This window comes from Molothrus aeneus, chromosome 8, assembly GCF_037042795.1.
Source record: "Molothrus aeneus isolate 106 chromosome 8, BPBGC_Maene_1.0, whole genome shotgun sequence".
Lineage (NCBI taxonomy): Eukaryota > Metazoa > Chordata > Aves > Passeriformes > Icteridae > Molothrus > Molothrus aeneus.
This window is the reverse complement of record NC_089653.1, coordinates 32,671,795-32,685,506: the sequence shown is the minus strand read 5'-3', so window position 1 is coordinate 32,685,506 and position 13,712 is coordinate 32,671,795. Positions and strand designations below refer to the sequence as shown.

The 13,712-nt window shown below is 50.0% G+C and overlaps 1 protein-coding gene across 1 annotated transcript in view; it reads left to right on the top strand.

The window, feature by feature from the left end:
• Positions 1 to 13,712, top strand: part of FAM53B (family with sequence similarity 53 member B) — a 46,927-nt gene that overhangs the window by 7,994 nt on the left and 25,221 nt on the right. The window contains exons 2-4 of the mRNA XM_066554450.1: positions 3,583 to 3,767; positions 9,543 to 9,767; positions 12,819 to 12,870. Of these exons, the coding sequence (XP_066410547.1) occupies positions 9,699 to 9,767; positions 12,819 to 12,870 (121 nt within the window). The 5' untranslated portion in view covers positions 3,583 to 3,767; positions 9,543 to 9,698. The remainder of the gene's footprint in view (positions 1 to 3,582; positions 3,768 to 9,542; positions 9,768 to 12,818; positions 12,871 to 13,712) is intronic.

The window sequence follows — 13,712 nt, the reverse complement described above, 5'->3', positions numbered from 1 at the left end:
TGTTTCAGGAGTGGCCTCTGTGCTTCACACCACGCTGGTGCTGGGGCCAACCCATCTGTCCTTTGGGCTTCCCCTTTCTGTGGCACCAGGGAATCTGTTTCTTTCCTGATTTTCACCCTTGGCATGAGAGAAAGAGATATATATGGAGGCTATCCAGAGATGGAGACCTATAGGGTGGAAAATGCAGATTTTTAATTTATTTTCCCCCTTTATTAGTGCCTATTCACACTGTCATAACTGAGCTGGAGGAGTGAAGGACAGAACTGTGTTCCTGCCAGCCCAAATAAAACCAGGGGCTGTTTGCATTTCCACTTACTTTTTAAACATTTTCCTCACCTCCAAAATGGGCTGCAAAATCTGGGCTTTTATGGCTGCTAAGCTACAGTGGAGCTCATCCTGCCCTGCTCTATGGGAATCCTCTGTGGGCATTACTTCTCTGCCTGGGCAGTCCCCTGGTGGGTACCTTGTGTGCCAAAGCTGAAGAGCCATTATAATTATAAAGATACAGAAAGCATTAGGAATACCCATTTTGGGGCTGTAGCCTCTCTGTTAACCCAGGAAAACAGTAAAGCCTGGAAAAGCTGTGCCTGCCCCTGGATCCTGGCAGTGTCCAAGGCCAGGCTGGACAGGGCTTGGAGCAACCAAGTTGGTGCCTCAGGCTTGCTGGAGCTGTTCCCCATGGGAAGCATCTCACTGCTGGCCCTCAGGGACCCCTGATGGAGCCAAACCTGCAGAGGGTTTGGGCTCTACGTGCTGCTGACACCTCTCAGGAGCCCTGAGCGTGTTACAGCAACAGATTCTGTATTATCCCAGCCTTGCAAGCGTCTCCCTGGATATTAAAAACACCAGCTAAAAGCCAAGTCCAAGCTCTCCATGAATGACTCTGTGGAAATGCTGTTGGGCACGTTTCAGTGCTGCTTTGGCTTTGATTTAGGCAGGTAAACACCGTGAGTGGGTGTTTGCTTTGACTTCTCCCTCGTAGCCAAAACTTCCTTTGAGGGCAGGCGAAGCCTCCAGTGCTGTTCCCCATCACAGCTGCTGCCCAGTCTGCCTGTGGCTGGGTGTTGGCAGTGCCTTCCCTGCATGCCTGGGCCTCGTGCTGCCCAGCAGCAGTGGGAACCCCCAGTTCCCCCAGGATCAGGGATGCCCCCTGCCCAGGGCTCTGCTCAGGCTGTGAATAACCCCGTAGAGCCTGGGGCCTCCATCTGGCTGCATCCCAGTTGGGATGGTGCTGCAGGATGACTTCCCTGGCTGGCATCTCCTGCTTGTCCCACACTCTTTCTGCTCTGTCCCCCTTGAATCTGCCCAAAACCACCTGCAGGATGGCTCTGACACCAGAGATAACCTTTGCCACGAGGCGGGTGGTCGCTGCGGGAGCCAGGGTGGGTTCAGCCCATCCTCTCCTTGCCCTGCTGCACCGAGCCCCCCCCTGTGCTCATCACACGTTCCCCATCTCCACCAGAGCCACGAACCCGGCTCTTTGGCAGCCCCTGCACGTAGGAAGCATCTTCTGGTACCAGATTGTTGTGTATTTAATGAACCCGAGGAAAACAAGGCAGGCGAAGGCTGCGGGGCGAGGCGAGTTTGCTCCTCAGTCTGCCAAATTCCCCCTCCTTCAGACAACCCACAGATGTTTGGCTGCTCCTGCCTTAAAGAGATTTATGGTAGGTGCAGGGCTTGGAAATTTATGGGGACATGGAAGTGACAATGTGGGCAAGGGTTTCCTGGCCCCATAGGGCTCCTTCCCTCCCCGCACTGTGCCTTGCCCTGGTGCTGGTGGCAACGGTGGACAAACAGCAAGGAAAGTGCCTTTGGGTCGCTAGGAGGAGTAATAAGGGCTCCAGGTTTGTCTTTCAGGAGCTCAGGAGCTCTTTGAAAGCCACTTCTCAGCTGAGGAATGAACCCCCAGAGCCTGCCCAAGAGCCAAAGTACTTTGGTCTAATGCAAACAGTGTGGGGTGTGCAGGTGACAGCAGGCACGTGTGTCACCCTGTGTGGGCACAGACACCATCCACTGGAATTCTTTTTATACTGCCTGCTGAGTTCGGGGAGAAAATTTTAAATTTTGGAAGGTTTTCAGCGATCATTTTGTTTGGCTTCACACGAGGGTTGTGCAGTCTTAAAGGATTTATCCATGAAGGGGAGGTGGTAGAAGATAACGTGGATTCTGGCAGGCGATCCATCCATCCAGGATTTTCCTGCTTTAGATCCAGGCATGTCCATAAGGGCTGTCAGCCTCTACCTGTTTGCCACCTCAGCCTTGCAGAAGGGAGAAATCTGACTTACAAGCAGCATCCAAATTGGCTCTGACAGCCATGGTGGTGTTGTGGGTCTTGGCAAGTGCTCCCCAATTACTCAGTGGGATGTCCCAGATCCTGCTCCTGCTTCACCTGGGTGGGTTTTTAGTGGTCACTGCTGAGCAGCAGTGTTACAGTCGGTGCTGCAGTGCTGAACTTGCTTTGCATCTCCAGGATTTGCTTCTCACAGGGACCCTGAGAGCTCTGGAGCCAGCAAGGAAGCCTGGGCTGGCTGAGAATTCCCCTAACTGAGGGTGGGGAGGCCCCTGGATCCCTGGAAGTGTCCAAGGCCAGGTTGGACAGGGCTTGGAGCAACCTGGACACATGGAAGGTGTCCCTGCCCATGGCAGGGGTTTGGAATGAGATTTAAGGTCCCTTCCAAGCCAAACCATTCAGTGGTTCTAACCCTGAGAGCATTATTAGGTGTCTGTAAGCAGATGGAGGTTGTTTGATACAGGTACTCTGAGGGGTTCATGAGCTATTTGGAGTTGTTTATGCTTGAGAAGTGAGTCAGTAAAAGCAGTGTGGTGGGGCTGACTTCAGCTCTGACATCTCAGGCTGTGTATGAGAAAAGAATATAAGGAAGGAACAAGAACTGGGTTTTGTGTCTGTTTACCAGAGCAGCATGCTCTGAGCAGTAATTAAAAGTAAACCCAGACCGTGCTGCCTTGTTCAGCATCCCTAGTTGTTGAGATTAAGCAGCCAAAGCAATTCTCAATTCAGCAATTCCTTAGCTTTTGGGAGCGTGGCCAACACTCACAGTGTCTCACAGACCACTGCAAATTCTTGTAATAAATCTCACAACTGGGGCGGCGGGGGAAACCCACAGAAAGGTGAGATGGACCAGCAGGCTGGACTGCTGCTGCTGCTGCTGCTGCTGCTGCTCTGCTCCAGGGACCACCCTCCCAGGGACAATACTTCCATGGAAATACTACTCAAAGGTAGAAGCAGTCCCCTAATGAGTGGAATAGGCAACAGTTACAGGTTTGCTCCAAGAAAATGTGTAATTTCTGTGGTCACTGGGACTGGGATCAGCTGTAGGCTCTGTCTGCACGGCCCACACTTCCAGGGATGGGGCAGCCACAGCTTCTCTGGTTAACCTGTGCTGGACCCTCACCACCCTCACAGGGAAGAATTTTTTCCTAATATCTGATCCAAGCCTACTCTCTTTCAGTTTGCAGCCATTCCCCCTGTCCTGCTGCTTCCCACAGCTCCTCTCTTGCACCTCTCTCTTGCTGGTGGCTGTTTTGCAATGACTAATTTTGCTTTCTTCTTTTCCTTTTCAGTTGCCAGGGAGGAAAAGGCAAAGTCACTGCCAGCACCATTTCCTTCGAGCTAAAGATGTTGAGACAAAGCACCTCTGCCCCTGCCCTGTCCTTTCAGTCCTTCTGCTGCTGCTGTGCCCAGGACTCCCTCCCCTGCCACTCCTGTTCCCTAAGAGCACTAAGGGGGCAATAAACCTTTTACCCAGGTAGTTGCTGTGTAATTTTCCTTAATTCCTTATTCCTTTTCTTGTGAGTGCTTGCCTGCTGTTGAGGTTCAACCCAAGCACGTAGATCTGGGCATGAGCTTGGACTCGAGGCTCTCCCTGGAGATTTGGGGGTGTTTGGATGTGTGGTTTGGGGCTTGGAGTGCAGGGGACCCTCTGCCTTGTGTGACTTTGGTGTCAGGCTGAGGCAGTGCCCAGGCATGTGGAGCAGGGGATGGGTTGAAATGAGAGAGTTTTGTTTGCTTGTTCATTCATTTATGGCTGTGGGCAGGAGCCTGGTGTGGCTGTGGTTCCTGGTAGTGAGGGTTGTCTCAGGCTCCATCTGTGCTGGCTGCACGTGGCATTTTTGGTTCCTAAGGTGGCCCCATGGGATGGGTGCTGTCCTGGGAGACCTCGAGCTCCTTCTGGCTATGGATTTCCTAGCGTGGCTGTAGTTCAGGCAGAAAATTTCAATTTTTGGAAGGTTCTAAGTGATCATTTTGTTGGGCTTCACATGAGGGTCCTACAGTCTTAAGGTATTTATCCATCCAGGCTCCATCCAGGGCAGGTGAGCTCTGGGCTGTGCTGGGGAGAGCCTGTGTTCCTGTGCTGTTCCTCACAGGCACTGAGCTGATTATGGTTCCTGAGGCTGTGCACACCCATGGAGCCATGCTCACCTCACACACTGCTCCCCCCCTTGCTGTGTTACATGCAGGAAAGTCCTTTACTTGTTAATTTGTGCTCAAAGCGTGTCCTTGCCTTGTTAGCCCTGGAGGAGTCTGGCCTGGGTGCAAGCAGAGGCAGAGGAAGGCATTTCCTTGCTCCTTTTCTTTGGCTGGTAGCCTCTGAGTACCTGGAGCATGGGGCAGCACAAGATTTTGCCAGGCAGGAGCTGTGCAGGAGCGCACACTGTGTGAGAGCCATGGTGCTCTGCATGGTGTTTGTCCTTCCAGCACCCTGTGGAGCAGGAGGAACTGACTGCAGGCCCAGGGAGACATGGGCAGGGCTGCAGCCTTTCTCCTGCCAAGGCTGGGCATCCTGGGGCAGCTCTCTGCTCTTGACAGAGTCCCAGGGGACAATCCTGAAGCAGCCGCCTCCGTGGAAATTCCATCCTTTGAAGGCCACGTGTGCTGGCTCGTGATCCTGTTTGCTCGGGACTGGTCCATGGGGCATTTCCGGAGTGTAAAGATTTCTTCTCGGGCCCTGAATGGCATCTTTCACATTTATGGGAGGTTTTCACCCCATAAATAAAGTCAATATTCTCTAATGTCATAGACTCAAGCAAGGGGAACAAACTGCCCAGAGCTGAGCCTGCTCAGCCCTGTTGCAGAAGACAAATTATTGCCTGAGTGAGGAAATAAACCCAGACTGAGCTACATGCAAATGATAGACTTTGTGGATTTTTTCCAAATTCCTAGCACAATAAATCAAGAAATTGAAGATGTACCCCTTGGCATTGTCCAAAGCCCTGAGGGTGAGACAGGCTGTGCCATGAGGAGATTCAGTGTAGCCCAAATCACTTCTAAAAAGTGGAAGGATGGGGAGAGAGGCATGACTTTTGTTTTGGGTGAATATTGTTGTGTTATGCTTGCAGAAAACATGAAACCCCACAATTTTCAATTACAGTCACCAGTTTTGGCTCTTTCCCCAAATTCTTTGTAGCCCCCTGTAGGGTTTGGGAGGGGGTGACCAGCTGTGCACAGAGAAGTCAAGGTGTGCACAGTGGAGGGAATTTCTGTGTCACTGGTGAGGGTGGGATGGTGGTGCAGCCCTAGAATCGTGCTCAGAGTTTGGCCCGGAGAGATTATGTGGGAAATGGATTTGTAGACAATTTTAAAAATTTAACACAAGTTTTACATAGTGTATATTTGTATGTAAACTTTGAGATAAGAAATGTTGACTTAGAAATACTATAGAATAGGACAGACATTGTCAAGAGAAAAACTGAACTAAAAACAAATTTCAAAGGATGGCTTTGTAAATAAGATTAGATACTTTAGAGAAACAGAACTATTAAAATTGTATTGTAGCAGGACTTATTTGTAGTAGGACTACATTTATAGTGTATTGTAATTAGAAAATATCTTCTGATTGTGATGGTGTGAATTATAACATCTGTATTGCCTCACCCTTCTCATGAGACTGAAAATGGAATAAAAGTTTTTTAAAACACCTCTCAGTTGCCCCATCTCTGGGTCAGAAAGGAGCAGAAAATCCAACAGGATCAGCTTTGGTTCTTCAGACACGTGGGTCTAACCTGCATTGAATAAACTCCAGAAATCCCAGAGGCTCCTTGCTCAGCCATTTTCTACGAGCACAGCACAGGGAATGCTGCTGGGGCAGGGCTAGGGAGTGGGGTCCTGCTTGGGTCACGGCTTCTTCACTTTGATCAGCATTAAAAATTCAGCAGGGGCAGGTGATTTATATTCTGAGAGAATTCTCACTGTTCTGCTTGTGAGATGTATCAGTATGCAAAACACAGCTCCAGCTCCTTGTTCCCTGTGCCCTTTCCACTGTAAGTAGGTTTTATGTCAGTGTGTGTGGCTGGAGATGGATTATTGAGCTGGAGAGGGGTTGAATGTGTTCTGTGCTGAGGGTGGTGATCCCACAGCAAGTGGAAATCTGTGTGATGCTGGTCCTCAGTCATCTCCACAAGGAATTTCTGGGGGTCAGACCATGGAATCATGGAGCTGGTAGGGTTGGAAAACACCTCTGAGATCATGGAGTCCAACTGTTTCCCCAGCATGGGCCAGGCCACCACTAACCCATGTCCCCAAGTGCCACATCCCCAGGGCTTTTAAATCCCTCCAGCAGGGATGGGCACTCCAGGCTTGGTAACCCTTTCTGTGGGGACGTTTTTCATCATTTGCATGGGGATGTGACACTGGTCACTGCTCAGGCTCCCTCCAGCCATGGCAGAGCTTCTGGCAGACAGTTTGCTGCATCTTGAGGTCCTTTCCATGCAGTTCAGTGTATCAGGTGAGCAGGGCATGGCTGTGCGTGGTGCTGGAGCCTGCTGTGTCACACAGTCATGTGTGAGACCCCCCTGCAGGGAAGGGCTGTTTGTCCCCTGTGAGCAGCTCTAAGGCTGTGCTGGTGCCTCACAAGGAACATGTTTGCTCCCCAGAATTTGTCTTTCAAGCCTGTGGATGAGACTTGGATCATTTCACTTATTTTTTTTTCCAAGCCAAACACTCCATAGGCGTGATACTGTCTAGAAAGCAGCTCTGAGAGAAACCTCTTCCCACCTCTGCCACTGCACAGATCACATGAGGCTTCTGCTTGCTCTGTGTTTTGAACCATGTAGAAAGCAGGGTTTACTAAAATTTGGGGAGTTCTGTGCCCTAGAGTTTCTTGGGGGCTTTTCATAGAGCTCAGGAGATTGTGTCAATCCCAGTGGCCGTGGCTCTAAACTTAACCTTGACATCATGATGAAGACAGTTCCTTTATCTGATTGCAAATGAGGAAATACATTTCTTAAAGTAATTAATGGTCCCTGCAGAGCATCTTTTTATTACCATGTGTGTGTGTGTGTGTGTGTGTGTGAAAGCATGCAGGCTATAAATACACAGTGGTTTCCTCCTCAGCATCAATAGGGTCCATCCTGGCCCTGCAGTTTGTGTCCCATGGCACTTGTTTGCATGCAGAGGATGTGACAGGGCAGGGCCGTGCGTCAGGAGCCCTGGGAGGCAGGATGGGGAGCCAGAGATCACATTTCACTGGAAAGTTTCCCTTTTTTACTGCAGTTTCTCCATGGGGATGGTTCCAAAACCCAGCCAAGCAGTGGCTGAAGTTGCTGATACCTGCAAGTGCCTCAGCCCCAGTGCTGGGGGTGGTGGTGGCTGCCAGCTTGGCAGCACTTTGCTGTGTTGCCTGTCATTAGGGCTGTGTTAATTGCAGGGCTTGCAGAGGAGCAGGGAGGTGTGATGATGGTGTGTGCTGCATCCTGGCCAGGGCAGGGAGCCTCTGTCTGTACTTGCTGCTGCTCCTGCCTGGGTGTGTACCCGAGTCTGCTGCTGCAGCATTATCCATCACCTCAGGGAAGGGCAATTATTCCTGGAGAAATCATACCTGGTGAAGGTGCTTAGCTGCTTTCAGGCTGCTCTGAACCCTTGTTTGATCTTTGTGCCAATGGTGCCCCAGTGTCCTCCCAGCACAGAGTTTGTCACTGCAGCCAGCACTCCTGGCTGTGTCAGGGTCAGGGACAGCTGAGATTGGGATAGATGGAAATCACAGAGTCACACAAGGGTGTGGTTCAGAAAGCACCTTAAACACCATCTCATTCCACCCCCTGCCAGGGACACCTTCCACTGTCCCAGGCTGCTCCAGCCTGGCCTTGGGCACTGCCAGGGATCCAGGGGCAGCCACAGCTGCTCTGGGCGCCCTGTGCCAGGGCCTGAATTCCTTCCCAGTATCCTATCCAACCCTGCTCACAAATTTTGTGTCATTTTGACACTCTGAAATGTTTACTTCTCTATCTGACAGTTTTCACTTGGTCACTGGGCTGCCCAGAGGTTTATGATGAAGTTACCAGTAAGCTGTAAATTATGATTCCATTGATATCCCACAGAAAGCTGGAGACTGGACCAGGCACCCTTGGGAACAGTAAATCTTCAGAAAATGTATTGATTCCCAATCTTGGCTTTGCACTCTGGATGAACTTTGTCCTCATAAAATAATAGAAGGTGATTTTTCTTTACCAGCCAGCTGGCCTTTAAATGAGCTACTCTTAACACCACTGCAAGCTCTAATCCAAGTAAACATGGACAGGATGATTCAGGAGCTGGGAAGAGAAGCCATATCAGTTCATGGCTTAATAAGGGTTAATACCTAGTGGAACATTTTCATCTATCATCCTTAAACATCACAATTGGCTTTGACTGGATGGTACAAGATCAGTGTTTTGTGCCCTTTGGATTGTGCACATGGTGAGTTTGGTTGTTTGCATTAACAAGCAAAGCAGCAAAATAGAGAAACAGGATTAGGGGAGTGATTTGGGGAAAACGCTGATTTCGGTAATCAGATTTCAGTTGCAATCTGTCTGCTTGACAAGGGAATAAATCTGCTGGGGAGGATGCCAGGGGGCGAGGCAGGGCTCCTGGTCAGGGCTGTATGAGCTGGCTTGCAGTTTTCATTTCAAAAGCCTCCTTGTTGTCCAGCCTTAACTTTTGTTACCTAAAACTACCTAAGAAATAGGTGGAGATCAAGAGGCATGGTGTGGCCCTTAGGGTTTCAGGGCAAGGAGCTGTCCCTCCTTCCTTGCAGACTCTTTGCCTCGTGTTTCTCCCTACAGGGCTCTTCCTAGATGGGGAATCATGGAGGGACTGGGTGGGATAGGTGCATCCAGGGGATTTCACAGCCATAATGATGCTGGAGAGGCTTTTTCTGCTGGACATCTGCTCCCAGCTGGTCTGCGGGCAAAGGGTTTCTGTGAGATCAACCCTGGAGCTCTAATGAGCTCTTCTTTCAATCTTTTGTATCTTCAGTATGGGGGATGCCAGTCCCCTCTTCAAATGGAGAATTCAGAGGAAACTTTATTGATTTGCCTGCAATACTTGTGTCCCTGTGTAGACCTTGTGTGCTTCCTACAGCTCCTGTGAGTGCCCCATGCTGTGCTGGTGGGGAGCCGAGGGACATCCACAACGTTTAAGATCCTAAAATAAACACACCCCTCAAGCAGCCACCATCAGGCTGTTTTTGGGGCAGTGCTTGCCCCTTTGCCCTGTGCATCCACCCCCCTAAAGCTGTTCCTCTCTCTCTCTCTCTCTCTTTGTGCAGGAGCTTTCCCCACCCCGAGGCTGTCCCTGCACATCCCCGAGGAGCTGGCAGGGCCCAGCCTCTCCTGGGGGATCATGGATTGACAGAGGAGCTTTGCCAGCCCCCAGCTGCCAGCACCCTTTGCCTGGACCCTGATGGAGGCAGGACTGCATTACCATGGTGATGATCTTAACCAAAACTCGGGAAAACAAAGGTGCTGATTCTGTAACATGCAGGACTGAGCTGGTAAGCTTTGTGAAATCTCTGCTCAGAAGTCTTTCACTGCCAAGAACTTTGCTGTAGCTTTGTAATAAGGGTTTTCTTTCCTGCAGGGATGGATCTTTAGGTGGTTTGTAGTGCTGATTTCTACAAAGCTGCATTAATATCCAAGGAGCAGGTGATTAGTAAGTGATTGGAGTGCTGTGGCTTTTGCATATGTGGATTTCAGTAAGCACCAAAGGGGATAAACAGCACAAAAAAATCAAATCAATGCTGTGAACAACACAGGTGAGAAGTTGCTTCACCGACAGAGAACAGATGCTGATCATTAATAGGAGGATGAGCAAGTGGGAAGCAGGATTAAGTGGGAGATGGTGAAGGGCAGTGCTGTGGTAGCTAATTTCTCTGGGAGCCTGGAGAGGTGCAAATCCACCATGCTGAACGAGCTGGCAACAACAACAACAAAAAAAAAAACAACAAATGAGGGGTGTCAAACAAACTGAAGGATGCTGTGAGGGCTGAGTGTACCTGTGGTAGGGGAAAATAAGGGGCACCAAGGCTGGAGGCAGGGTCAGAGCAAATGAGGAGGTGCAGGGTGATGGAGAGCCATCAGAACAAGGCTGGTTGGAGCCATTTGCCCCTCTGTTCTCCTGGAGAGATGGGCATGGTCTGAGGAGAAACTGGACCAAAGGCTCTGAGAGTGTCAGATAAGGGTGTGCAGGAACACAGCAGGAAGCATCTGGCAGGATGAGCCATAAATGGGCATTCTGAACATAAAAGAAATAGAAAAGCCTGAGTTTGCTGGGGATGGCAGAGTGTCCAGCTGGGCTCCCCAGGCAGAGAGCACACTGTGCTGGGGTGAAGGCAGGCTGCCCTGGCAGGGAAAGGCAGAGGAGAAGGTGAGCAAGCCAGCAGCAGTGGAAAATACTGCCTTAAAAGGGTGAGATTTGGGAAGGGTATTGATACATTAAGAAATACACCCTTGCTGTAGTGTTAGCTCCTGCTGCTCAGGGTGGGAAGGGGGAAGCCTCATCTTCCAATGCCAGCTGTGCCCTGGGCAGTGTATGGGGCAGGTGAAGGGCAGCTGGCTGCAGAGGGGCAGGTGAGAGCAATTTCTTCTCCTCCTCAGAGAAGGGCTGGGTGCTCGGGGTGTCTGGTGGTAGAGATGCAGAGCTGTAACACAAAACTCTGGCCTCCTGTGTTTGCCCAGTGCTTCCCACAGCTCTGGGGCTGGGTCAGGAGTGCAGGGACAGTCCTGGGTCCACAAGGGGAATTGCTGGGTTGCCTGGATTGTTAAATTGGGCAGACAATCACAAGAAGGCTGATCCACTGAAGAAAGCAAGAATTTTTCTGTTGTCTTCATGGGGAAGGCCAAAAAGCAAAACCCAAAGGAAATAAATGTCTGAGCACTGGGGCAGTGCCTCCTGCCAACAGCCAGTGGGCTCCTTTGGTTCAGCTCCCAGTTTGGTATAAAAATTCTTACAAAATGCTAATTCTACTCGATATGGGACATATGTCAGGCTCCTCTCCCTCCTGCCTTGCAGACAGTGCCTGCTCTCTGGGGCTGGCACACAGATGTGCACTGGCACAGCCCCTGCCTTCTCTGGGGCTTGTCCCACTTCCATCTCTGCTCCACTTTGGCTGCTCCTTGGAGACAGCTGCCTGTTCTCTCTGCCTCCTGATTAATTCTGCTGATGGATCATAAGGTGGGGCTTGACAGATGGAGATATCCTCACTTCACCCAGAAAAGTGGCACATGCCCCAGAGGTGACTGACCCTTATTTACCTTCTCCACATCCACACCCTGTAGCTGTTCTGTGCCTCCCTATCCCTCTACACTCATTATTTCCAGCATTCTGTATAGGAGGTGGGAGCCTTTATTGGATTGCTCAGGTGCCGTCTTTTGGTACATCATCATCATCATCATCATCATCATCATCATTATTATTATTATTATTATTATTATTATTATTATATAATCTCCAGTCCTCATGATGCACTGGAGATTCTGGCACAGAGAAACTGTGGCTGCTCCATCCCTGAAAGTGTCCAAAGCCAGGTTGGATGGGGCTTGGAGCAACCTGGACACATGGAAGGTGACCCTGCCCAGGTGGAACTGGATGTCTTTAAGGTCCTTTCCAACCCAAACCATTGTAAGATTCTATAGTTATGTGAGCAGGCAACGTGTGAAACGTGGATCAGGAGGGAAGGTGTGAGTGCAGTGGCCCAATGCCAGATAAAACACAGTTATGGCAGTGCAGATGGACATGGGGGCTGTGCTGGTGCTTCCCTCAGATGATGTAAAGCCCCAGTCAGACGGGATGGTGTTGCCAGGATAGACACTTCAGAAGCCAGAATATGGATATTTTTAGGGATAATAAAGGAACAATTAGTATGAAAGTGTGTTTTTGCAGGCATAGCTGAAATGGCATGCAGCTGTGGGTAACATATTGATTTATTACATGTGAACCCATCCATGCTCATTTTTAGAAGTCTGATGGTGTCTCTTACGCTGTCAAGAGGAAAATTCTTGAGAAAAAAAAAAACAGTGTGAAAAGCAACCAGGATTATTTTGTACCCATGCAGTGGCATTTCCCTCTGTTTTTAGTGCAAATCAGCACAATCTGAGTGCAGACTCCCCAGAAGTGCTGAGGTGAGGATACCTTGCCTTAGAAACACATTATATACTTGAAAAAGCTAAATAGCTGCTTTGTACCTAGGTGGGGAGGCCTTAATGGGCTTGGATGAGGTTCAAGATACCACTTTTGCTCCTTTCTTGCCCAATCCAGGATTACCATTGAATTGCAGCTCCCATTTTAGTTTCTCCAGAGTTTTGGGACCTCATTGCAGCTCTTCCCTGAGGTAAGGGCTGGCTGCAGGACCCTTGGTCTGCAAGCCTTGTCAAGGACTCTGCCCAGAGTTTAATTAAAGTTGATTTTCTTGAGGAAAGGTGGCTGTGTCTGTCCCCTGGTCCCTGCTGGATCAGGGCCATGGGAGGCTCTGCCCAGGCTGGAGGGTGGTGTCTGATGCCCAGGCTGGGTCTGTGAGAAGTGAAATAGTTTTTCTGGTTGTTTGCAGCACACTCCAAAGATGAGTCAAGGACCTACCCTCTTCTCCTGTGGCGTGATGGGTGAGTACAGAAACTTCTCTCTGTGTTTCCCCTGCTCCCACTTCCTCACAGTGATGGGTGGGAGGCTGTCCTGACTTTTGGATGTCTCCAAAACCACTCCCCTGCAGCCCACCCCACCACACCTGTGCCCCTCTCCCCCCCCAGAGGTACTTTTTGTGCCCTGTTGCCATTGCTGAGTGAATTGCTTATCTCCTTTCCCCTCCCCTTTGCTACATCTGCTTATTTTTAGAGCTACTCTTACAGCTGAGATGATAAACATTTGGGGTCTGAGGTTGTGTTTGAGTACCCAGCCCAAGACTGTTTGCATGATGCAAGCAATAAATAACAGCATTCTCACTGAGATGTTCTACCACCTGCACAAAGTGGTTGCACAGGCCTCAAACAATAAGGAAAATGTCTCATTTTTGCTGTTGACAGGAACCATGATATAATATGTTTGATGCCATTTATGTCAGAGCTTGCTATCAGATTTTATGCTGAACAGCCACCAAAATGGATGGAGGATTGGTGCCTTGGCTGATGATGCTGAAACACTGATAGTGCCACAGGATGTGCTGCTGCGCTCTTCTCTTTGGCCTTCCTAGCAGGGAGCCAATCACTGGGCCAGGCCTCAAAACCCAATTAAAATTGTAGGTCAAGTTTGAGCCAAGCTCCTTGCTGTGAGAGCCAACCCTCCACAGACAAAGAGGCTGCCCCTGTTGCTCATGGGCACAGCTCTCATTAGTGTTAATGAGAGCACATGCACTGACAGGAGATGTCCCCAAGATCTCTGATAGCTCCAGCCATTGGCAGTCTGGGGAGATGGACAGCATTTGTGGGGTTTTTCAGGTGAAAATCAAAGT